At 37.7% G+C, this 26,088-nt stretch overlaps 4 protein-coding genes across 5 annotated transcripts; all 4 read left to right on the top strand.

Moving 5' to 3' along the window:
- The first annotated feature begins 91 nt into the window (after positions 1 to 91).
- LOC145913021 (uncharacterized) lies at positions 92 to 5,295 on the top strand. Its single transcript, XM_083000528.1, has 12 exons — positions 92 to 224; positions 507 to 717; positions 1,127 to 1,233; positions 1,388 to 1,460; positions 1,717 to 1,846; positions 2,061 to 2,226; positions 2,592 to 2,760; positions 3,006 to 3,103; positions 3,537 to 3,608; positions 3,833 to 3,988; positions 4,317 to 4,479; positions 4,654 to 5,295. Exons 1-12 carry the CDS (start codon positions 123 to 125, stop codon positions 4,785 to 4,787), a joined length of 1,581 nt encoding a protein of 526 aa, XP_082856654.1. The 5' UTR covers positions 92 to 122; the 3' UTR covers positions 4,788 to 5,295.
- Positions 5,296 to 5,590: 295 nt separating this feature from the next.
- On the top strand, positions 5,591 to 12,631 carry LOC145913020 (uncharacterized). The gene is made up of 15 exons (XM_083000527.1): positions 5,591 to 5,650; positions 5,712 to 5,858; positions 6,041 to 6,251; positions 7,819 to 7,962; positions 8,629 to 8,839; positions 8,915 to 9,021; positions 9,319 to 9,391; positions 9,620 to 9,749; positions 10,072 to 10,237; positions 10,432 to 10,600; positions 10,803 to 10,900; positions 11,154 to 11,225; positions 11,280 to 11,435; positions 11,634 to 11,796; positions 11,967 to 12,631. Exons 4-15 carry the CDS (start codon positions 7,861 to 7,863, stop codon positions 12,098 to 12,100), a joined length of 1,581 nt encoding a protein of 526 aa, XP_082856653.1. The 5' UTR covers positions 5,591 to 5,650; positions 5,712 to 5,858; positions 6,041 to 6,251; positions 7,819 to 7,860; the 3' UTR covers positions 12,101 to 12,631.
- A 681-nt stretch (positions 12,632 to 13,312) lies between these two features.
- LOC145913019 (uncharacterized) lies at positions 13,313 to 18,797 on the top strand. The gene is made up of 12 exons (XM_083000526.1): positions 13,313 to 13,452; positions 14,133 to 14,343; positions 14,802 to 14,908; positions 15,200 to 15,272; positions 15,499 to 15,628; positions 15,994 to 16,159; positions 16,628 to 16,796; positions 17,008 to 17,105; positions 17,259 to 17,330; positions 17,390 to 17,545; positions 17,744 to 17,906; positions 18,061 to 18,797. The coding sequence occupies exons 1-12, from the start codon at positions 13,351 to 13,353 to the stop codon at positions 18,192 to 18,194; spliced, it is 1,581 nt and encodes a 526-aa protein (XP_082856652.1). The 5' UTR covers positions 13,313 to 13,350; the 3' UTR covers positions 18,195 to 18,797.
- On the top strand, positions 18,167 to 25,541 carry LOC145913018 (uncharacterized). 2 transcript variants are annotated; one of them, XM_083000524.1, is made up of 13 exons: positions 18,167 to 18,240; positions 20,558 to 20,701; positions 20,872 to 21,082; positions 21,722 to 21,828; positions 22,038 to 22,110; positions 22,450 to 22,579; positions 22,999 to 23,164; positions 23,229 to 23,397; positions 23,620 to 23,717; positions 24,147 to 24,218; positions 24,273 to 24,428; positions 24,827 to 24,989; positions 25,135 to 25,541. In XM_083000524.1, exons 2-13 carry the CDS (start codon positions 20,600 to 20,602, stop codon positions 25,266 to 25,268), a joined length of 1,581 nt encoding a protein of 526 aa, XP_082856650.1. In that variant the 5' UTR covers positions 18,167 to 18,240; positions 20,558 to 20,599; the 3' UTR covers positions 25,269 to 25,541. The 2 variants fall into 2 exon arrangements, with proteins under 2 accessions (XP_082856650.1, XP_082856651.1); XM_083000525.1 differs by lacking the exon at positions 18,167 to 18,240 and adding an exon at positions 19,056 to 19,150.
- Positions 25,542 to 26,088: the final 547 nt, after the last annotated feature.

The following is a 26,088-nucleotide window of genomic DNA, read 5'->3' as shown; positions in this document are numbered from 1 at the left end:
TGATTCAGCACCGCACGGGCAAGCACTTGTGAAGAAGTGCAAGTTAATTAGCAACCAATGTGCTGTATAAAATTAATGTCAAGTTTTTAATAGAAATTTTTGTAGCAGCTAAAAGTTAAACTATGGTGCTTCGTAGTCCTGTGCCAGACCTGGTTATACCAGATGTTAGCTTTGCGGAATATATGCTGTCCAAGCTCAAAACAAATGGAAGCAAAGTTGGAATAGTAGGTAACCCTTTTCGTTATTGCTACACACTTTATGCTTTAAATAAAGCTTTAATGCCATGGTGTAATGTGCTGTATGTACATTGTGTTTGCAAATCTGTGGCATCATATCAAAAGTGATTGGGCAAAATATAGTAATTCTTCTATCAGAAATCTTATTGACTATCAAATTATTCCAACTTGGAAATCATTGTGAAATACAAAAGTTTGAGTTGTCATTACATGTGAATGTATTTTCTATTGTATACATGCAACATTATAAAAGGTACTTTTGATTTCCAGATTGATGCATTCAACAATGGGAAAGAATACATGTATAAGGAAATCCATGAAAATGGAATGAAATGTGGAAATGCATTCTACAAAGTTGGGTTGCAAAAGGGAGATGTTGTTGCAACTTGCCTCACAAACTCAGCTGAATACATCTTTATAGTTATTGGTGTCAATGCCTGTGGTGGAATTCTAACTACCATGAACCCCACCTACACAAAAGGTAGATTTGTATATATGTGTTATCGGAACCAGTCCAATTGTAATTATATGTAGTTTTCTTTTGAGTTTAAAGATCGTTTTCTTGAATTTAAGAAATTTTTAAATTAATTTTCTTTCTTCTACCAAAATTGTATTTCTTGTGTTTGAAAGCTTGTGTCCTAGACCAGAGGATCTCTTTTGCACATTTTACAGCCCATGAATTTTATAAACTTCCAATTATGTTCAAATGAAATGATAATAAAAACTGACATTTAATATGGCAATGCACTTTGCACTGGAAGAACTCATTCATTGTTAAAAGAATGTATATTGGGGGACCAGTAAAAAAACTGGCATGGACGGGTGGTTGACAAACACTGCTCCAGAAGTATTTCATACAATTGTACTAACCTCCAGACATCTTTGTTCAGATGAACTTAACCACCAACTAACACAGACCAAGCCTAAGTTTGTTTTTGTCAACTCCGAAAATTATGATAAAGTTAAAGAAGTTTGCAAACATGTTCCATCAGTACAGGTAGGGTAGTTGAATGCCTGAAAAATTGTATGTACTTTCAAAAACAAGTGCTGAAAATATATATAGGTGTCAAACCAACAATTAATGGTGCCAAACCAACTATTAATCAACACAAAATTCCATTGCGTAATTTAGTTGTTGGTTTGATTGACAGGCTCTCATCAACATGGAAGAAGTAACTGGCAGACAAAATTTCAAGCTCTTTTTGGAAAATGGCAGCAATTCAAGTAAACCTTAATGGTTTCTTGTTGATTTTTAACTTTTTTATATTGTACTAAAACTCAGTAAAGTTTTCTAATTTCTAAACATTATTGCAGTGTTTTTAAGGCTGGGCCCAACTAAAGCATGTTCAGCAACTGTACTGAAATATTCCATTTTTGTGGAAAAGAATTTTCTAATCACTTTAAAGATGCATTGTATAAATCACCTCAAAAGCTGCACTGTATTTACTATCTTGCAGATGTAACCAAGCATTATTTTTAGATGAGATATTGCCCGTGAAAACATCCCCACATGATGTCGCCATAATCCTTTTCTCCAGCGGAACTACTGGTTTGCCGAAGGGAGTTCTGTTGACGCATAGAAATGTGATGGCTATCTTCACTATATGCGAGTAGGAAAGTTAACATTAAATCGATAGGATTACTGACCAAAGTAGATTAATTATGCATCAAATTTTGTTTTCTTTGATGATGTTGTTTGGTTTTGTAAATTAGTCCAAACATGTAGGAGTTTTAAACTTTAACAGTTGTTTGAAAAATGCTCGATTTTTACATTTGAAGTTTTTCAAAAATAGTAAAGGTAAAATTTCATTATGTTTCATTCAGTGCAGTGCAAAGATTCTCACATAGAGATGTTCTATACCTCGTCCTTCCCATGTTCCACATCTACGGGATTCTGATGTGTTTATTGTCCGTTGCTCACGGCGCTCGAGTTGTGATAAGAAAACGTTTCCACTTCAAACAAATGCTGAACGACATACAAAATTACAAGGTAACTGCTGGAGGAAAGGCATATTTTAAACTTCCAGCTACGAAGTAGAACGAAGCTCTGTATTAGGAGAGTAATATCCAATCGATTTGCTGTTTCGGGTGCAGTCAATACCAGTTGCTTCATGAACATTGGTTTGCGGTCTACATGGCGCGCACCCGCGCTTTTCCCGTCATACGGTTTAGAAAGCAGTAAGTGGAATAAAATCTGCTTCGTGTTGTGAAAGACACAGAGTTTTACCGGAACTGTTATTTTGCTGAGATTTAAACTAAAAAAACGCGTGGATTTTAAAGGGCGGAAAAACAATTTGTCATATTTTTTGAATGCGAAATTTTCTTTTTCTTTCAAGTTGTTGTGTTGGATTGCAGATTACGAAGTTTTCCGCCGCACCACCCATAATAGTAGGCTTGGATCAACTTCAACCAGATCATGGTTACGATCTGTCATCGTTGCGCGAAGTTGGATCTGGGGCCGCACCTTTACCTGAAAGTGTAGCGAAATCTGTGGCGCGGAAATTTAACATCAAAGTGAAACAAGGCAAGATTGGCGACCTATCGAATTGTTCACTATAGGAAATTATTTATTGGATCCAAATATATGTTTGACCAAGCGTTATTTTAACACTTTTTGCAATCTAGTATTTTCTGTAATGCTTTAAATCAATGGCAACATTATACTTAAACTTGTTTGTATCAATAAAATTGTTAAAACTAATGTAGTCCTGAAAGCCTTACAAATATCACGTTAACGTTGTGATTTTTAAGTTTATTTTCTGTACACAGCCTGGGGTTTGACCGAAGGGCCACGTGGCGCCGTTCCATTGGACGATTTCACCCCCATCACTTCTGTTGGCAGTGTTACACCGAACACACGTTTGAAGGTAAATTAAAGGCGGTTGCTTTTGGTGCTTCTTACCAAGTGAATAAGTATGTAACCGGCAAACACAAAGCTTCTGTAAGTTATTACTTTAAATAAAAAACATTTAACACCTCATCGGATTCCAAGCAAAGGTCTTCCTCTAAACTGAAGACGGCAACCTACGGTCTACGGACCGCATCTTTTCTGCCTGACAAAATCATTCGGCCCGTAAATAAAAGTTGCGCGCTTGCGCACCAGTGTACCTTGGCCACAATATACCCCCCCTTGCAACCACTGAGCTCCTGTAGCTCAGTTGGTAGAGCGTTGGGAAATTAATATTTTTGTGAAATTTTAAATAAAAGATCGTAGCGACGCTAATCTTCAACCACTCTTCGTGAGTTATTTTACATATTTGTAAGGTGGGGTCTTAATTTGCTATATTGTTGCGTCTACAGATCGTCGACCCGAACACCCACCGCGAACTTGGAGCGTTCGACGACGGAGAGATCTGGGTCAAGGGTCCGCAGGTATTAATCAAGCTTTAAAATGAGTTGCGCGAAACATTTCCGTTGTCAGTAAATACTCAAGCAACTAAAGGGTAGTCATTTGATATTGCTGGTGCAACTGCTTAAGGTGACAATTTCTGTCTGGTGTTAGTGACGCTGTGTTTCACAACATTCAGTACTTATTAATAATATGCATATTTTTGTGAGTGAGATCGATTTTACCAATTCACAGTTCTGTTAAGTAGGTCATGAAAGGTTATTTGAATAACCCTGAAGCAACAGCCAAGACTATTGATTCTGATGGTTGGCTTCATACTGGTGATATCGGTCATTATGATGAACACGAGTTTATATATATCGTAGACAGACTGAAGGAACTCATCAAATACAAAGGATTCCAGGTAATCTTGTGCGACATTTTGCTACGACTCAACGTCATAAATAAAATGAATATCCGCGTCAAACATATATTAAATGGTCGCGACAATGCGTAGATTTGGCCAAGAAAAGTTGCTTGCAAAGTACATGCAGCAGTAAATCCATATTCTAACAGGACTGTTATAATGGTACGTATAATTATATCGATGTCCATATAGAATATGGATTTGCTGCTGGGTAGTCTTTGCAAGTGGTTTTGTATATGTGTATATGGTGAATAAACTGCACTCCTGCACGAACCTTGGCAACAATCTTCCTATTTAACTTCGTTTTAATTCCCTGCGGTTTCAGATAGCGCCAGCTGAGTTGGAAGAGATATTGTTACGTCATCCTAGTATTGTTGACGTAGGTGTGATTGGCGTCCCCAATCTCGAGGCAGGGGAATTACCGAAGGCATACGTTGTCAGAAAGGATTCTACTCTCACAAAAGGGGAAATCCAAGACTTTCTGAAAGGTTTGAAACACATGTTTTTTTTTCGTTTTTTAAATTACAGGATTTTATTGCAACCGATGTTTCGTCTACCATCCGACGATGGCCCAGAACCCTGAAGAAGTCTCATTGGATTGCTTTTTTGCGTCAAATTCTATTGAAATAAAAAAATTGACCAGAATTAACTATTTTTCACAGACAGAGTCGCCAAATTCAAGTACCTGCGTGGAGGAATCACCTTTACTGATACCATTCCAAAATCAAACAGCGGAAAAATTTTGCGGCGAGTTTTGAGACGAATGGAGGGCGCCAGAGAGAAATCCAAAATGTGATTCTTGGTTTAATTTATTACAAGTAGGTTAACGCACTGATATTGAAACACTGCGTTCCTTACTTCTTTTAGCACCTTGCTTTGAACACTTTTATTGGACTATCAAAGCACCAATAATGAATCAATGGGACAGCATGTTCCACGAAACTATTTTTTGTGTTTGCGTTGTTTGTTTTGTACGAAGTGTTTGATGTAAGGTATACTAAATTTGTGTTTGCCTACTTTGCCGATAATTTATTTATTTATTTACTTACATTTTTACAACTGCAATCAATGAAATTAATGCAAATGAGTTTTGAAATTGTATGATTTTTGTGTTGGCCTCGTGGTCTGTTCACTCATGGTCAATGGTTTCATTTTGTTTGGTGTTTGTTTTGTGGTTTCAGTATTTCACATATTTTTGTGACAAAGCGTTACTCGTCGGTAAGCTTGCATATGTGATCATTCAATCGTAAAAATGACCCTCATGCATCACTGATTGCTTTGCGACGCCCTTCTTCTATTGTGACAGAGAAATACACAGTGGGAAAGGAAATCGTTGCTTTAATTGCCACATAATGCTTAAATGGGTCTGTTATGTATGACAAATCACAAAGTGAACATTAATGTTATTTATACAATCCCTATAAACAGTGTATGCCAGTAGTGGGACTTGTAACATCACAGCACTAAAACTGCAAAACTAAAAAGTTCAAGAATGTCTCAACGAGAAAAAGTTGGCAGCACGCTTCGATAAGTTTGGCAACGCACAATAATGCTGAGTGCGCAAAGAATGTTTCTCCATTGCGCCGCTTTTAGATATTCAACCTAGTTAGCAGTATGAGTCAGTTCTCACTTAAACAGTTGATTTGAAACTGGTTAATGGTATGCTAATTGCTAGAATGCAAGCCTTTATTTGCCAAGTGAAAGCCTCGTTTTTTTACAGACTGTACGGCAGGGCTGCGTTGCATCAGACAGATATATTTGAAAAATGGTTCTCCGAAGCCCGCTGCCTGATATGTTGATACCAAATGTAAACTGCGCCGAATACTTGTTTGATGCCCTTGGCCGGTTGGGAAACAAAGTTGCAATGGTGAGTTCGAAATAATTGTAAGTGTATTTGAATTAAAGTAGTTAGGAGTAGGCAAAGCTATTCTAAATTATACAAAATCAACCAATTTGCATAACTTTCAGTTTAGATGCATAAAATTGTTAATTTTTTTTTATGTGAAGTCAATCGTTCCTTTCGTTTTCCAATCTCCACATTATTTGCAGATCGACGGATCGAACAATGACAACAAATATACGTTCAGCGAAATGCGAGAAAACGGCATGAAATGCGGGAGCGCCTTTTACAGAATGGGAATCGGCAAAGGAGATATTGTGGCCACTTGCTTGGCCAACTCAGCAGAATACACATTCGTGCTGATGGGTGCGATGGCTTGCGGCGCTACTTTATCTGCAAACAACCCAAACTACAGTAAAGGTTAGTTGTAATACCGTCTGACATCTGGCCTGTTAGATTGAAGTCTAACAGGGGTAAAGAAAGAGGGTGAGGGTAAGGTGGTTAAAAGGGACTCTTTTCTGGCAGAACAAAAACGTAAAAATCGACGTTCCGGTGGCTGACCTTTGACCTTGGTCAGGAACCATGACGTCTTCGGGCCGAAGGGCAAATAAGTCAAATATCCCCTTGGCGCATATCGTGATCGTTGGCGTCACCGTTATTACATAAGAAAACTATTACATAATTTAAAAACAGTCTATACTATAACAGTCTCAAAAATCTTCACCTTTTTCTCATGTAACACAAATTTTGTTTCGGAAAATATTCGAATCTCTTCAACATTTTTGATATTATGATTTTTTTGAGCAAACATCCAATATTACACCAAGAATAACTTATGTTCAAAGGAACATATAAGACACCAATATAGGGCCAATGATAGAGCATTTTGACAATGAGCATTTTTTAAATCGAAACTTGTGTCACAACGACTAACATTTCCAATATACTGCAGACGAGTTGCTCCACCAACTAAAGCTGACGGAAAAACAATTTTAGTCCAATTTTTTTTAAATTATGTAAATCATTCGTTATTTAAGTGAAACAGATATAATTGTAATTGCCAATATTTTATATTTCGAACGCAGCCAAATAACTGCCGTGTTATTGGCATGTTTAGTCGCGTGGTTGAAAGGGTCACGCCTTTTAATTAGTAGATATTTGAGAGCGAATATTAAGGATTACTGTCAACCTTTTTTTCATGGTGTGGTACTTGTGGTGTTTTCCTATGCATTTGTTTTCAGAAAACCTTATGGTTACGAATGTTGGTCCGCTCCAAATTAATAAATAACTGCCAAAGTATACGAAGGAGTATAGACAGCGGCTAATTAGCAACAAACCGCAACAATTGATTAGCAACAAAACGCAACAATACCTCAATTTATTAGGATGCGGCTATACAGTTTTCGACACGGCCTATAGAAGTAAAATGCAAATAATCAATAATGGTTATGCGGGTCCAAATACCAGTGCTCGGTCTAGATTAAATAAACCAAATGCCGGTTAGTAACGCTGCCTATTCTCTGAACTTCGGTCTGAAACGATGCCTTGTTAAATATAATAACTAGAGAACAAGGCAAAATGAATGTTTTGTTGCCTTGTAGGACCTTAAATGGGTATGTTTTGTACGACAAATCACAAACTGAACGATAATGCGTTCCTATACAGTCTTTTTAAACAGTGTAAATCAACAGTGGAGTTTTGCAATGTTACAGCGCTAAAACCGCAAAAAAGGTATTGAATGTGAATAAGAGAAGAAGTTGTCAGCACGCTTCAATAAGTTTGCTAAACTTGACAACGCACAAGGATGCTGATTGTGCAAAGAATGTTTTTACGTTGCGTTGCCTTTAGATATGCAACGTAGTCAGCAGTATGAGTCAATTCACACTTCAGTTGATTTGAAGCTGGTTAAATGCTACAAACAATCCCTATGTGCAGATAAGCTAGTCTTTATTACCCAGGCAGTTAAAAGCTTTGTTTCTATTTACAGACTGCACGCTCGGCTGCCTTGCGTCAGAAAAGTATTTGCAAAATGGTTCTACGAAGCCCGCTTCCCGATCTGTTGATACCGAATGTAAATTGTACTGAATACTTGTTCGATGCTCTCGGCCGGTTGGGAAACAAAGTTGCAATTGTGAGTTGGAATAATTTCAAGTGTATTTGAATTGAAATTTAAATCCTAATGGGTCATTCAAAATCAACCAATATGCACAACTTTCAGTTTAGAACCTTCCCGTGCGTAAAATACCAAAAACTTACGGCGATTATGATTTTGTGTGTTATTTTTCCGATTTCGACCACATTTATAGAATTGTGCAGTTGTAAAAAGTTGTGAAAGGAAAAAAACGATTATTCACACCAGCCCTGAAAGTTAACGGTGTGGAACGCGGTTCCGGTAAGAATGTCAATGCAGGTGTGTTCTATACCTGAAAACTCAATGGTTCCAAATTATGATAAATAATCCCAAGTCGTCTGTTTGTTTAAAGTTTCTTCGACATATATATTTCGCTTGTGTTTGCATAGGCATCATCGATATCGCTAAAAAAGCAACGCAGTTAACCAACAGTAATTCAAGAATATAAACATGTAGATGTAGAAATACCTTACAAAGTAACCATCAGATTTAACGATTGGGCAAGGTGCGACTGAACTGTCGGCTCAATAGTCCCAGTAGGAAATTTGTTTTGCTTTCAACCTTGGTTACAGGAACCAACATGACAAAACAAAGTACAATGTTTTTCGCAGATTATCCCATTTTCAATCGTACATTTTAGTTCTCCAATCTCCACATTATTTGCAGATCGACGGATCGAACAATGACAACAAATATACGTTCAGCAACATGCGAGAAAGCGGCATGAAATGCGGGAGCGCCTTTTACAGAATGGGAATCGGCAAAGGAGATATTGTGGCCACTTGCTTGACCAACTCAGCCGAATACACATTCGTGCTGATGGGTGCGATGGCTTGCGGCGCTACTTTAACTACGAGTAACCCAAACTACACAAAAGGTGAATTGTGACCGTTTGATATCTGGCGTTTTGAAATTGTCCAATTTTGGTAAAGAGTTTTCCATTATACTGCAGACGAGTTGCTCCACCAACTGAAACTGACTGAACCCAAAGTTGTATTCGTGAATTCGAAGAATTACAAGAAAATGACAGAAGTTTGCGAAGAACTGACATCAGTTAAAGTTTGTCTTGTCCGATTTTCTTCGTGTCATAGTTTAACATTGTGGTATCGATAAACTGAAGAGAAAAATTTCCTTTAGCTGACCTTCATCGACTGGAAACAGTGCAGCAACTGAAACATCACAATTAAGTTTGTTTGTTGGCATAGCATAAATTGTTTTTGGCGTGTTTAACTTGAGACAACATTCATGGCAAATACTTTCCTATGGATGTTCTCAACTATTTTGTTTAAACACGAAAAAAGTGCATGTTAACAACTCAAAAGAAAGAAGAAAAAAATGTATTTTTATCTTGTGAAGCTACTTATCAACATGGAAGAAGCCGAACAGAGAGAAACGTTCAGCCAGTTTCTCGCAAAGGGAAATCATAGAGGTAATGCATTTCACCAATAAATTGGCGGGGTTTGTTTTCTGATCAAGCGGTTGGTTCTTTTTTGCGGTTCACAGCTTGCGCATTGTTAAAATTTATGGTTCTATAAAAACAACTTCCATGAAATAACAAATGAGAGCGAACAAATTTAAGTTAAGCACTCACCATTACTAAGCAAATCATCACTGAGGATGAGCAGAAAATGTTGATTTCTCTTTCCGTGTTATTTAGACTTTCCTTTGAGTGTGAAGATTGACCCCGATGACGTGGCATTGATTCTCTACTCAAGCGGAACAACTGAATTACCGAAGGGTGTCATGCTCACTCATCGTAATCTTTTGTCAAATTTCTGTCTGATCAGGTTAGTCCTCTTGTTACTTTTCGAATACATTTTGATAATAGTTGTTCAACAAGCAGCATGGAAACGTAGGCTAAAATCATTCAGTTAATCTTTCTGTATTTAAATCCGGAAGTAACCGTTTCTATTCTGCTAGTTGAACTTTCCAAATGAGTATAGGAAGTGGAAATTGCAACAAAATGGGGAATGATTTCCAAAATTATTAAAAATAATTTTAAATTGTGAATGGATATATACGTGTAACATACTTATGATGTATTTTTCTTTGGTTTTTCTTGGGTAATTCTGGTCAATTACTGTTGACAGTAGTATCCTCTGCTTATAGGTCAACGTTTCGCTTCTCGAGAAAGGACGTTGTTTACATGGTGATGCCGATGTTTCATGTCTACGGTATTCAGTTGTCGGTACTTGTGGTGTCCGAAGGCGCGAGGTTGGTTGTGAAGAGGCGGTTTGAAATTGTACAAATGCTAAACGATCTTCAGAATTACAAGGTTGGTTGCAATTGATTTAATCCGCGATGCTAATAAACATGACTTTAAAAAATAAAGTATTATCTTTTTGACTTCAACTTAACATCCTACTAGTTTGCCAATAAACAATATTAATGCCCTCAAAGAAGCGTGGAAAAAGGTATGCATGGATCATGTTTCAGGTTACAAAATATCTCTTACACGAACTCTTTTAGATAACCAGATTCAATGTTGCATCGCCAATGATAATCGCAATGGACCAACTTCCAGTAAACCACGGTTTTGACATTTCGTCTCTTCGCGAGATTGGTTCAGGGGCTGCCCCTCTTGCTGAAAGCGTGGCAACGTCTGTTGAAAAAAAGCTGAATGTGTCAATTACACAAGGTTACGTAGCACACATAAACCATATTTGTTTGTCATTTTACGTCCAAAATGGGACTCTACTTTCCTATACAAACTGAAAGCTATTTAAATAGGCCCTGTAAAGTTTTACTATTATCGTCTCATGTTGTCATGTATACAATCCTTGTCTGGTCTGAATAAATATGCTCAACCGTACAAACCTCTAACTTATTTGTTTGATTAGCTTGGGGTCTTACCGAGGGAACACTGGGAACCGTGCACATAGATTATTACACACCTGTTCTGTCTGTTGGAAGCGTCGTACCCAACACACTTCTGAAGGTTAGAAATGCGGACTGTGTGAAGGCCAGCCCAAAGTAGGGCAAAGTTACTTTAATACAAAACAGATAATAACCACTGCCCCCTGAAAAAAATTCATTCATTCATTTTAAATATTAGTTTTAAGTGAGGAACACAACTCACGGGTTTTCTCATAATTCTGAGTATAAAGACAATATGGGCCAGTCTCTTTATACTCAGTTTTAAGTGAGATTGACAAAACTTTCGTCATTGCACTAGAAAACTTTGTTTGTAGATCATCGACGTGGAAACAGGCAAAGAGCTTGGGGAGAATGAAGATGGCGAAATTTGCATCAAAGGACCCCAGGTTTGAAATATCGATAACAGTCTATGTGACGTAACAATCAAAAATATACTTTAGGTTATGAAAGGTTACTTTAAAAATCCTGATGCAACAGCCAAGACTATTGATTCTGATGGTTGGCTTCATACTGGTGATATCGGTCATTATGATGAACACGAGTTTTTATATATCGTAGACAGACTAAAGGAACTCATCAAATACAAAGGATTCCAGGTAATTCAACAATTTTCAGATAAGACTCTTGTGGTAGTTGTTCTAACAAAAAGTGCAGCAGAAACTATATTAAAATTGTCTGATCGCTGCACCGCACACTGTTGTTTCCAATATTGCTTGAATCGAAACTTGCATCAAACAAATCAACAAATAAAATTTTTGTTGTGACCCTAAAATGTTTAAAAACCACTGCTTCAGGTTGCTCCTGCTGAGTTGGAGGACGTTTTGTTACGTCATCCAAAGATTGCTGACGTGGGAGTGATAGGCATACCGGATCTCGAAGCAGGGGAATTACCCAAGGCGTATGTGGTCAAAAATGACTCAACTCTCACAGAAAAGGAAATCCACGATTTTCTAAAGGGTATTACCCACCAGCAATATTTTTTTTTATTACTACGCTAGCTTCTGTGTGTGTCGTTGTTAATACAATTACTTTTCTCCTATACAAATGGTGCATCCATAACACGTAACAGTTCTACGTATACGCAACCGTACTCCAGTCATTACCAAATATGCTATTTTGTATTTCAGACAAAATTGCCAAATACAAGTTCTTACGTGGGGGAATCACCTTTATCGAAGCGATTCCGAAGTCACCAAGCGGAAAAATTTTCCGCCGTTTTCTCAGAGAAATGGAAAAAAAATCGACGCCTTCCAAATACTAATCAACCAGTTATAAATGTGGGCCGACTAAAATGATCACAGCCAATCCTAGTATGTGTAAAGTGATAGGGTTTAACCTGTAGGAATTTGATTCTCCCTATATTTTGTATAAACAGCTGTAGAAAAATATATTGCAATTTCCTTATTAGTGTTTGTGGTTGTATTTCTCGGCAGCATCGGTATTTGCTAATCATTCCATGCGAGTAGTAATTGCCAATGTAAATTCAAAAACAATTTTAGTCCAATTTCTGTTAAATCGAGTAAAACATTTCGGATTTAGTAAAACAGATATAATTGTACTTGCAAATATTTTATATTTCGAACGCAGCCAAATAACTGCCGCGTTATTGGTATGTTTAGTCGCGTGGTTGAAAGGGCCACGCCTTTTAATTAGTACATATTTGAGAGCGAATATTTTGTGTTGCTGTGTTAAGGATTACTGTCAACGAAAGTGTTTGCTCCTTTTTTGTCATGGTGTCTTACTTGTGAAGCCTCACGGTTACGAATGTTAGTCCGCAGCAATTTAATAAATAACTGCCAAAGTATACGAAGGAGTATAGACAGCGGCTAAATAGCAACAAACCGCAACAAGTGATTAGCAACAAAGCGCAACAATACCTTAATTTATTAGGATGCGGCTATACAGTTTTCGACACGGCCTATAGAAGTAAAATGCAAATAATCAATAATGGTTATGCGGGTCCAAATACCAGTGCTCGGTCTAGATTAAATAAACCAAATGCCGGTGTGTAACGCTGCATACTCTCTGAAGCGAGGCTCGAGAGACTTCGTTCTTATGTCTTGTTAAATGTAATAACAAGTAAACAAGGCAAACTAAATGTTTCAGTAGCCTAGTAGGACCTTAAATGGGTATGTTTTGTACGGCAAATCACAAAGTGAACGATAATGCGTTCCTATATAATCTTTTTTAGCAGTGTAAACCAACAGTGGATTTTTGCAATGTTACAGCGCTAAAACTGCAAAAAAGGGACTGAATATCGATAAGAGAAGAAGTTGTCAGCACGCTTCAATAAGTTTGCCGAACTTGTTTTTCACGTTGCGCTGCTTTTAGATATGCAACCTAGTCAGCAGTATGAGTCAATTCACACTTCAGTTGATTTCAAGGTGGTTAATGCTACAAACAATCCCTATGTGCAGATAAGCTAGCCTTCATTACCCAGGCAGTTAAAAGCTTTATTTCTCTTTTCAGTCTATATGGTAGGCTGCTTTGAGTCAGACAGGAATTTGCAAAATGGTTCTACGAAGCCCGCTGCCCGATCTGTTGATACCAAATGTAAACTGCGCCGAATACTTGTTCGATGCCCTCGGGCGATTGGGAAACAAAGTCGCAATTGTGAGTTCGAAGTAATTTTAAGTTTATTTGAATTTAAATTTGAATCCCAAGGAATCATACAAAATCAACCAATATGCACAACTTTCAGTTTAGAACCTTCCCGTGCGTAAAATAACTTACGGCGATTATGAGTTTGTATGTTATCTTTCCGTTTTCGACCACATTTATAGAATTGTGCAGTTGTGAAAAGTTGTAAAAGGAAAAAAAAAACGATTACTTCACACCAGCCCTCAAAGTTAGCGGTGTGGAATGCGGTTCCGGTAAGAATTCCAAGGCAGGTGTGTCTCAAATACACAATGGTTGTTCTATACCTGAAAACTCAATGGTTCCAAATTATGATAAATAATCCCAAGTCGTCTGTCTGTTTAAAGTTTCTTCGACAGATATATTTCGCCTGTGTTTGCATGCATCATCGGTATCGCTAAAAAACAACAAAGCAACGCAGTTAACCAACAGTAATTCAAGAATACAAAAATGTAGATGTAGAAATACCTTACAAACTGACCATCACGATTGGGCAAGGTGCTAATGAACTGTCGGCTCAATAGTTCCAGTAAGAAATTTGTTTTGCTTCCAACCTTGGTTACGGGAACCAACATGAAAAACAAAGTACAATGTTTTTCGCAGATTATCCCATTTTCAATCGTACATTAGTTCTAGAATCTCCACATTATTTGCAGATCGACGGATCGAACAATGATAACAAGTACACGTTTAGCGAAATGCGAGAAAACGGCATGAAATGCGGGAGCGCCTTTTACAGAATGGGAATCGGCAAAGGAGATATTGTGGCCACTTGCTTGACCAACTCAGCAGAATACACATTCGTGCTGATGGGTGCGATGGCTTGCGGCGCTATTTTAACTACGAGTAACCCAAACTATACAAAAGGTTGGTTGTGACCGTTTCATATCTGGCGTTTTGAAATTGTGCAAGAAGGGTAAAGAGTTTAAACTTGTTTAAGGGGGTCTTCATTTCTGCCACAAAAACCAACAAAGGTCGAAGTTACAGCGGTGACTTGTTTGGCTTAAGTCGCATCCTCGTGAGCGAATATCGTGCTTGTTGTAGATGCCCTTATTACATGGATTGGAACATAGTTACATTTTACTATGGGTTTGAAAATTAGCCTGTACTAGAACAGTCTATACAATCTTTCTTCACCTTTATCTTAAGTAACCCAAATACTTCTTCGAAAAAAGTCTCGTTCGCTTTGTATTGTGTTTTTACACAATACTGCTGGTGCAGCTAACGTATTACACAGCACTAAATTGTACAATGATTGGGAATTTCGGCAATGGGCATTAATCGAAACTTGTGTCACAACGACTAACATTCCCATTATACTGCAGACGAGTTGCTCCAGCAACTGAAGCTGACGGAACCGAAAATTGTCCTTGTGAATTCGGAGAATTACGAGAAAGTGAAAGAAGTTTGCGAAGAACTGACATCGGTTAAAGTTTGTCTTGTCCGATTTTCTTCGTGTTATATATCTACAGTGTGGTATCGATAAACTGAAGGGGAATATGTCCTTTCGTTGACCTTCGTTGACTGGAAACAGTGCAGCAACTGAAACTCCATAAATAAACTTCTTTTGGGGCCGAACACTCGGGCTCGTTTAACTTGACCACACACATGGCAAAATACCCCCGCCCCCATGGATGGTCTCAAATATATTTTACGTAAACACGCAAGAATTACATGTTAACATCTTTAAAAAAATAAAAAAAAGTATATTTATCTTGCCCAGCTACTTATCAACATGGAAGAAGTCGAACAGAGAAAAACGTTCAGCAACTTCCTCGCGATGGGAAACCATAGAGGTGATGCATTACAGCAATAAATTGCAGGGATTTGTTTTTCTGAATAAGCGGTTGGTTTTTCACAGCCTGTACATAGTTAAAATTGATGTTTTTTAAAAACAATTTTTGTGAATTAATAGTTAGAAGCGAAAAAGTTACTTTGAATATTATAAAGCCGAATCATTACTAAGCAAATCATCACTGATGATGAGCAGAAAGTTTGAATTTAGTGTTTCGTGTTATTTAGACTTTCCTTTGAGTGTGAGGGCTAGCCCTGATGACGTAGCCTTGATACTCTACTCAAGCGGAACAACTGGTTTACCGAAGGGTGTCATGCTCACTCATCGTAATCTTGTGTCAATTTTCTGTATTGCCGGGTAGGCCACCTTGTTACTTTCCATAGTTGTAAGGTAGTTGTATTACAAGCAGTATGGAAACGTAGACTAAAATCAATCAGCAGGCTAAAATTATTCAATTATTTGTAGTCAAATTTGACTGATTTTGCATGCCTGTTGAGGTAACCGTTTCCATTCTGCCAGTTTACCTTTCCAAAGGAGGATAGGAAGTGGAAATCGTAACAAAAAGGAAAAGATTCCCAAAATCAATGCATAGAAAAAGTAGTTAAATGTGAATAAAATTGTGAATGGCTGTTATATATTTTGATGTTATTATTCTTAGCATCATTGGTTAATTCTGGCATATACTAATAATAGTACTGTACTGTACGTTCGTCTGCTTGCAGGCCAACGTTTCGCTTCTCGAGAAAGGATGTTTTTTACATGGTAATGCCGATGTTTCATAGCTTCGGTATTCTGTTTTCGATGCTTGTGGTGTCCAAAGGCGCGAGGTTGGTTGTGAAGAAGCGGTTTGACTTCGTACAAATGCTAAAAGATCTTCAGAATTACAAGGTTGGTCGCAATTGCAGGGTTACAATCAGAAGCCATGTGACGAATCTATAATGCAGAATTTCGATTTGCCAACAAGCATGACCTTAAACAATCAATTATTTCCTTTTTTACTAAGTTAGGTTTCAATTTGAAGGGTATCCTACCAGTTTTCCAGTTTTCCAATTACCGATATTTATGCTCTCAAATCAGCGCGGAAAAAGGTATCTCGAGATCATGTTTCAGATCACAAATTATATGTGTATTGTTTTGCAGAAAACCTTACGGTTACGAAGCTTGGTCGCATCAATTTAATAAATAACTGGAAAAGTATACGTAAAAGTATATACAGCAGCTAATTAGCAACAAAACGCAAAAATACCTCAATTTATTTAGCGGGAGCTAAACAAATTTACAGTTTTCGACACGGCCTCCAGATGCCGCGTAAAGGTAAAATGCCGAATAATGGATATAGTTTAATTACTCTTTCAGATAACCAGATTCACGGCTGCACCGCCGATAATAGTCGGAATGGACCAGCTTCCAGTAAACCACGGTTTTGACATTTCGTCTCTTCGAGAAATCATTTCAGGGGCTGCCCCTCTTGCCGAAAGTGTGGCAACATCAGTTGAAAAAAAGCTGAATGTGTCGATAACACAAGGTTATTTCGAAGACTTAAAACCATACTTGTTTGTGATTTTACGTCCAAAAAGGGTTCTTTGAGTTTCAAATTTCGGACCTAAATATAAAAAAATTCACTTTCCCATCTACGAACTGAAAACTATTGAAGGTTTACTATTATTGTATGCAATCCTTCTGAATAAATGTGCATAACGAAACCGTACGAACCTTTAACTTATGTGTTTAATTAGCTTGGGGTCTTACCGAGGGAGTTGAAGGAACTGTCCACATAGATTATTATACACCTGTTCTGTCTGTTGGAAGCGTTACACCCAACACACTTCTGAAGGTAAGAAATGCGGACTGTATGAAGGCCGAGGCCAACGATAGTCAAAGTTAATTTATTTGACACAAAGTAAATAATAACCAATGAATTTTTCATTTACCCCTGAAAAAAATTATTCATCCATTTAATTTCGTCCATTGTACACTTTGTGTGTAGATTATCGACGTGGAAACAGGCAAAGAGCTTGGAGAGAACGAAGATGGCGAAATTTGCCTTAAAGGGCCCCAGGTACGCGTTTGGAATATCGATAACAGTCTGTATGACGTAACAATCAATATATTCTTTAGGTTATGAAAGGTTACTTTAAAAATCCTGATGCAACAGCCAAGACTATTGATTCTGATGGTTGGCTTCATACTGGTGATATCGGTCATTATGATGAACACGAGTTTATATATATCGTAGACAGACTAAAGGAACTCATCAAATACAAAGGATTCCAGGTAATTCAACAATTTTCAGATAAGACTCTTGTGGTAGTTGTTCCAACAAAAAGTGCAGCAGAAACTATATTAAAATTGACTGATCGCTGCACCGCACACTGTTGTTTCCAATATTGCTTGAATCGAAACTTGCATCAAACAAATCAACAAAATGTATATGTGTTGTGACCCTAAAATGTTTCAAAACCACTGCTTCAGGTTGCTCCTGCTGAGTTAGAGGACGTATTGTTACGTCATCCAAGGATTGCTGACGTGGGAGTGATAGGCATACCGGATCTCGAAGCAGGGGAATTACCCAAGGCGTATGTGGTCAAAAATGACTTAACTCTCACAGAAAAGGAAATCCACGATTTTCTAAAGGGTATTTAACAAGCAATGTAATTTTTTTTGTGTGTGTGTCGTTGTTAATACAATTACTTTTCTCCTATACAAATGGTGCATGCAAAACATGTAACAGTTTTACGTATTCGCAATCGTACTCCAGTCAGTACCAAATACGCTATTTTCCATTTCAGACAAAATCGCCAAATACAAGTTCTTACGTGGGGGAATCACCTTTATCGAGTCGATTCCGAAGTCACCAAGCGGAAAAATTTTGCGCCGTTTTCTCAGAGAAATGGAGAAAAATTCGATGCCTTCCAAATACTAATCAACCAGTTACAATTGGCCGACTGAAATAATCACACCCAATCCTAGTATGTGTAAAGTGGTAACCACCCAGCATTTGATTCACACAATATTTTATCCAAGCAGTTGTAATAAGATGTATTGCAATTTTCTTAGTTTGTGTATGTGGTTGTATTTTTCGGCAGCATTGGTATAATTATTCCATTCAAGTAGTAATTGCCTGTGCAAAAAAAGTTAAACATTCGTGATTTAAGTGAAACAGATATTTAAATATAATTGTAACCGCCAATATTTTATGTTTCGAACGCAGCCAAGTAACTGCCGCTTTATAAGCATTTATTCGCGTGGCTGAATTGCCCTCGTCTTTCAAAGAGCAGACATTTGAGAGCGAGTGTTTTGTGTTGCTGTCTTACTGTCGTCGTGTGTTACTTGCGGTGTTTACCTTTGCCTTTTTTGCAGAAAACCTTACGGTTACGAATGTTGGTCCGCACCAATTTAATAAATAACTGCCAAAGCATACGTAGGAGTGTAGACAGTGGGTAATTAGCAACAAACCGCACCTCTATTTAATGAGCTGCCACTGCATAGTTTTCAACACGGCCTACAGATGCCGCGTAAAAGTAAAATGCCGAATAATGGTTATACGGGTCCAAATACCCATGCTTGTTCTAGATTGAAAAGACCCAGTGCTGGAGAGTGCTGTCTACTCTGAAGCGTGGTTCGATAGTATTCGGTCTGAAACCGACAACTTGTTAAATGCAATATTAAGACAACAGGACAAATTAAATGTTTTTTCTGTTACTTTTGCCGATCGAAGTGTCAGCGTGCTTCATTCAATGCCCTTCACATTCGTCTGCACCTGGGAAATAAACGCCGTCAACCTTGCAACAACCGTTCACCATCTATCAGCAGACAATCGCAGCAGAATTCGGCTTCGTATAAAAGACTTATGCAGCGACAAGACTTCATAACTTAAAGGTACCGGTTTTTGCTCAGTTTGATCAATAATCAAAGAATGGGAATTTAATCCCCGCCACCGTTTATACTATCTGATGCAATACACTGGTAATAAAATTAACATTTTGTTACGGTGGAGTTGTAATCAAGTACCTGTGCGGGTGAATCACCTTTACTGATACCATCATAAAAACAAACAGCGGATAAATTTTGCGGCGATTTTTTAAACGAATGGAGGGCGCCAGAGAGAAATTTAAATTGTAATCCTTTGGTTCAATTGTTACAAGTAGATTAACGCACTAGCACCAATAATGAATCAAGGGTATAGCATATGTTCCAAGATACTCTTTTTAGTGTTTGCGTTTTTTGTGGTGCATAATGTGCCTGATGTAAGTTATACAAAATTTGCCAGTGTCAAATACCTTTCCGATATTTAATTTCTTTTCATTACAATTGGGTATAATCAATGAAATGCAAATGGGTATAAACAATGTAAGACGTGGTAAATAAACAAAAAAATGAACTCTTACCATTACACGTTTTTCCCGCTTTGGGTCGATCGAGTCCAAACATTTCATTCACATTTCTGTCTCAATGTTTGGAATTCGGGTTTTTGACGAAGGCGTCGGAATTGGTCAGCTACCAGTGCGTGTCATCTCCATAATCTCACGTGCGCAAACAGAGCCTTCTCCCATACATAGTTGACCTACTCAAGCCGCAAGCGTTTGTTTGTCCATCAACGTACAAAGAAAGGCGCAATAAGCTTTATCTGTAAATGGTACTGAGAAATTGTGTCAAAGAATTTGTCTGTAGCGAAGTCCGCAACATGCATACGAGACCGTTTAACTGGAGGATCTGACGCCTGAAAAAATTACTCTGGTTTTCGACGCCGACGCAACAAAGGATGTTGCTCTTATCAGTCAAACTAGGGCATGAAACTACAACTCAAACTTGCTTGGGGCGACAAGCTTTATTTTATTTTGTGCACTTGTAAACGATTTAAGAGCAGAGGGACACACACCGCATAATGGAAATGTTTTGTACGGCATATCATAAAGTGAACGCCATTGCGTTCCTATATACAAGCCCTGTAAACATCTGTAAACCGGTAGTGGAGTTTTGTAATGTCACAGCGCTAAGCTGCAAAAACCTCGACAGTCTAGAATGTCTGAACAAACAGACCAAAGTACAAGAGAAGAAGTTGGCACGCTTCAGTAAGTTCGCTGTACTAGGCAACCCATAATGATGCTGAGGGTGCATAGAATGTTTCTACGTTGCGCTGTCTTTAGATATGCAACGTAGTCAGCAGTATGAGTCAATTCACACTTCAGTTGATTTCAAGGTGGTTAAATGCTACAAACAATCCCTATGTGCAGATAAGCTAGACTTTATTACCCAGGCAGTTAAAAGCTTTGTTTCTATTTACAGACTGCACGGTAGGTTGCCTTGCGTCAGAAAAGTATTTGCAAAATGGTTCTACGAAGCCCGCTTCCCGATCTGTTGATACCGAATGTAAATTGTGCTGAATACTTGTTCGATGCTCTCGGCCGGTTGGGAAACAAAGTTGCAATTGTGAGTTGGGATAATTTCAAGTGTATTTGAATTGAAGTCGTACGGTATCACGTCTTTTTTTACTTTCAACGTTGGTAAACACAAACCAAACATGAAAGGGTGTGTTATTTTTCCCGTATTATCCCATTTTCAATCGTACATTAGTTCTCCAATCTCCACATTATTTGCAGATCGACGGATCGAACAATGACAACAAATACACGTTCAGCGAAATGCGAGAAAACGGCATGAAATGCGGGAGCGCCTTTTACAGAATGGGAATCGGCAAAGGAGATATTGTGACCACTTGCTTGACCAACTCAGCAGAATACACGTTCGTGTTGATGGGTGCGATGGCTTGCGGTGCTACTGTAACCACGAGCAACCCAAACAGCACGAAAGGTTAGTTGCGACCGTTTGATATTTTGGCGTGTTCCGGCCAAAGTGCACATGAGTTTAAATATCCTCGGGGCAAATTGACGATGCCTTTATTGCATAGAATGGAACATAGTTCAATTTAACTACAGGTTTAAAAATAGTCCATACTAGAACTGTCCAATGTGATTAGTAAATCAAAACTGGATCAAAAAACCAAAGGCCCCTGGCAGGCTGTCGATCGCACACCGTATCAATAATAATGTATTAAAATCCCAACACAGCGATCTTTAGACAGCTCAGATCGATTTATTGAGAGAAAAATATATTTCGCCTAAAACGGCATCATCAGTTTCTCCATTTACCAAAACTTATTCAAATAGATTCCTATTGAATAAGTTTTGGTAAATGGAGAAACTGATGATGCCGTTTTAGGCGAAATATATTTTTCTCTCAATAAATCGATCTGAGCTGTCTAAAGATCGCTGTGTTGGGATTTTAATACATTATACTAGAACTGTCTGTACAATTTGTCTTGACCTTTATCTTAACTAACCGAATTGTTTTTTTTTTCGAAAAAGTCTCGTTGGCTTCGCTATAGTTTGATTTCCATACAATACTGCTGTTGTTAGCAACGGGCATTTATCGAAATCTAATATACTGCAGACGAGTTGCTCCACCAACTGAAGCTGACGGAACCGAAAATTGTCTTCGTAAATTCGGAGAATTACGAGAAAGTGACAGAAGTTTGCGAAGAACTGACATCAGTTAAAGTTCGTCTTGTCCCTTGTTAACCATTACCAGTGTGGCAACTGAAATTCCATAATTACCATTTTTGATTGGTTTGTCAATGACACATTTTTTTTTACATTCGGGTTCGTTTTAACTTGAGACCACAGTCATGGCAAAGTATTTTCATATGGATGACTTTAAATATTTTGTGTAAACACGAAAAAACTTACTTATTTCATGGTTTATTTAGCATCTTATCAACATGGAAGAAGTCAAAGAGAGAAAAACGTTCAACAACTTCCTCGCAAAGGGAAATCATAGAGGTGTGAATTAGATTTAAACGTATTATCGTTATATGTGACTAGAAAGGTAACTTCACTGTTATTATCATGGGGCATTTCTGCTCTATGATGCACGAGACCAATAAATTCCTGGTGTAGGTTTTTCTGCATTTGTGTTTCGTTCTGCAATGCTTGCACATATGTTTAACTTAAGTTAAAATTCATGTTTTTGTAAAAACAATTTTTATGAAATAATAATTATAAGCAATAAATTTTATGTTGTGTGCTCTAAATATTATTAAAACCAAAGCTAATATGCGACCAAGCAAATTATCACTGATTATGAGCAGAAAATGTTGATTTCTCTTTTTTGTTATTTAGACTTTCCTTTGAGTGTGAAGATTGACCCCGATGACGTAGCCTTGATTCTCTACTCCAGCGGAACAACTGGATTACCGAAGGGTGTCATGATCACTCATCGCAATCTTGTGTCCATTTTCTGTATGGCCAGGTAGGCCCTGTTGCTGTCGATGTTTCTAATAATTCTTGGAAAGTGCAACAATAGTAGTTGTATCACATGCGGCATTGAAACGCAAGCTAAAATCATTCAGTCAATTTTTCTGTAATCAAATTTTACTGATTTTAACCTGCGAAAGTAAACGTTTTCATGCTGTTTTTGATACAACTACTTTAGTTTAACTTTCCAAAAGAGTATAGGAAGTGCAAATTGTAAGAGAATGGGAAATGATTACCAAAACCATTTAAAAAAATGAAATAAAACAGTTAAATGTCAATAAAATTGCCAATTTATGTTATTGGTTGTGATTATCTGTACTTGTCAAACTTCTGATGTATTATTCTTTGCTTTTGATTGGTTTATACAGGCCAATACTTGTGATAAGTTTATACTGTACGTTCGTATGCTTGCAGTGTAGCATTTCGCTTCTCGAGAAAGGATGTCATTTACTTGGTGATGCCGATGTTTCATGTCTACGGTATTCTGTTGTCGATGCTTGTGGTGTCCGAAGGTGCGAGGTTGGTTGTGAAGAAGCGGTTTGACTTCGTACAAATGCTAAAAGATCTTCAGAATTACAAGGTTGGTCACAATTGCTACCTCTTTTACAAAATCTAAAACACATGTCTTACACAAACTCTTTCAGATAACCAGATTCACGGCTGCACCGCCGATAATAGTCGGAATGGACCAACTTCCAGTAAACCACGGTTATGACATTTCGTCTCTTCGTGAGATTGGTTCAGGGGCTGCCCCGCTAGCTGAAAGCGTGGCAACATCGGTTCAAAACAAGCTGAAAGTATCAATTACACAAGGTTACAACAGACAAAAAAAGCTTGTTTGTCTACTATATGAGTTTCAAATTTCGGACCTAAATATGAAACAATCCACTTCCCTAACTACGAACTGAAAACTATTTAAATAAACCTTGTAAATGTTTACTTTAGTGTCATGTTGTCATGTATGCAATCCTTGTCCGGTCAGAATAAAACAACTCTGCAAAACCGTACAAACCTCCAACTTATTTGTTTGATTAGCTTGGGGTCTTACCGAGGGAGCTCCAGCAACCGTGCATTTAGATTATTACACACCTGTTCTTTCTGTTGGAAGCGTTACACCCAACACACTTCTGAAGGTAAGAAATGCGGACTGTATGAAGGCCAAGGCCATAATTTTGTCTATCCCAACCATGGGCATAGTTACCTTGATACAAAGTAAATAATAACGAATGAATTTTTCATTGACCCCGGAAAAAATTCCATTCACTCAGTTAATAAATACTGGTTTTAAATCAAATCAAATAAAATCATGTTTATTTTGCGAAAAAGGCAACTACGCAAAAAAAAACAATATACAAGGAAATGAAATGGCATGGGCACCGATAAAACCATAAAGGTTATCGAGTCAGGCGCCCATGTAAAGGTGATTTCCTCACGGAGAATCACCGTCTGTCGTAGGATCGCAGCCAGTCGCACTGGGAGGTGATTGGTTGCGACAAGCTGCATGTTTTTTGAGTAACATTGACAAAAGTTTCGTCTATTGTACATGAAAACTTTGTGTGTAGATCATCGACGTGGAAACAGGCAAAGAGCTTGGGGAGAATGAAGATGGCGAAATTTGCATCAAAGGACCCCAGGTTTGACATATCGGAAACAGCCTGTGTGACGTAACAATCAAAAATATACTTCAGGTTATGAAAGGTTACTTTAAAAATCCTGAAGCAACAGCCAAGACCATTGATTCTGATGGTTGGCTTCATACTGGTGATATCGGTCATTATGATGAACACGAGTTTTTGTATATCGTAGACAGACTAAAGGAACTCATCAAATACAAAGGATTCCAGGTAATTCAACAATTTTCAGATTAGTATTAGTTGTTCGGATAAAAAGTGTTGGTGATGTGGTTAGGGTTTTACTAAACTGTGTTCTGTGAAACGAGCTTTTTAAAATGTAATTTCCAGTGTAAACATACGTATGGTGGCCTATATTCTCACCTAATGCTATTGTGTTCCTATATTGATATTTGTGTAGTTTCTTGTGCAATTGTTGTGGCAGACTGATTGCCTAAATAACTTTAATGACAACAATCAGTTTGTCACAAAAAAGTGCATTGATAATGACCGGTTTGCTATACCAGGCGTGAAATTTTTTCCAATATTGCTTCAATAGAAACTTGCAACAAACAAATCTACAAAATATCTAAGTGTTTTGACCCTAAAATGTTTCAAAACCACTGCTTCAGGTTGCTCCTGCTGAGTTAGAGGACGTATTGTTACGTCATCCAAGGATTGCTGACGTGGGAGTGATAGGCATACCGGATCTCGAAGCAGGGGAACTACCCAAGGCGTATGTGGTCAGAACTGACTCAACTCTCACAGAAAAGGAAATTCACGACTTTCTAAAGGGTATTCATCCCAGCAATGAAATTTTTAACATTTTATTAACTTCTATGTCGTATTTAATACTATTACTTTCCTCAAGCACATATTTGGTGCATGCAAAACAGTTCTACGTGTGCATAATCGTACTCCCATGAATTTTTCATTTCAGACAAAATCGCCAAATACAAATTCTTACGTGGGGGAATCACCTTCATCGAGGCGATTCCGAAGTCACCAAGCGGAAAAATTTTGCGCCGTCTTCTTAAAGAAATGGAGAAAAAATCGACGCCTTCCAAATACTAATCAACCATTTATAATTGGCCGACTAAATGATCACGCCCAATCCTAGTATGCGAAAAGAGATAAGGTGTGACATATTAAAATTTGATTCACACAATATTTTATCTAAACAGCTGTAGTAAGATGTATTGCAACTTCTACTGTATTGGTGGTTGTATTTTTCGGCAGCATTGGTATTTACTAATCATTCCATGGGAGTAGTAATTGCTTGTGCAAATTTAAAACATTTTCAATCGAATTTTTATTAAATCAAATAAATCATTTAAGTGAAGCAGACTATAATGTCTTAATGCTGGGCGTAGTAGGTCGTCATTTCGAAAGGTACTTCTTGGGAAAGTTAATCCGAAGCTTCATGCTGCAATGTTGTGTGAGCGGATGGCCGTGAAAGCATGACAAGTAATCAAACGGCAACAACATCAATATGTAAACAAAATTGCTTTACAGAATTGTGCAGCAAAAAAAAGTTTTTTTTTACCTGAATAGACATTATTACTACGTCACTTGTTGTGCGTGACACAGGTGCAATTTCACACCAAATTTTGCAATATTAAAAGACAAAACGCAGTTTTCGGCAAAATATACCTTCATTTTTGTTCAAATACAATAATGCAATGATGTTTTCAGTTGATATTTATTCCGGCTTTTTCCACATTGACTGCGTGTTTGTAATTCGTCATCAAGCGTTTGTTGTCCTTCAAGTTGACCGCATATTTTAGGTAATGAAATACTTCATATTTATGTAGCAACATATATAGGAAAAACCTGACCGGTATTTTCCATAATTTTCCGGTCAAATTTATTGTCCTGTAGTACTTAAAACAAC

This window comes from Ascidia mentula, chromosome 9, assembly GCF_947561715.1.
Source record: "Ascidia mentula chromosome 9, kaAscMent1.1, whole genome shotgun sequence".
NCBI classification, from domain to species: Eukaryota; Metazoa; Chordata; class Ascidiacea; order Phlebobranchia; family Ascidiidae; genus Ascidia; species Ascidia mentula.
The sequence above is the reverse complement of the archived record's forward strand: the minus strand, read 5'-3'. Positions and strand labels throughout refer to the sequence as shown.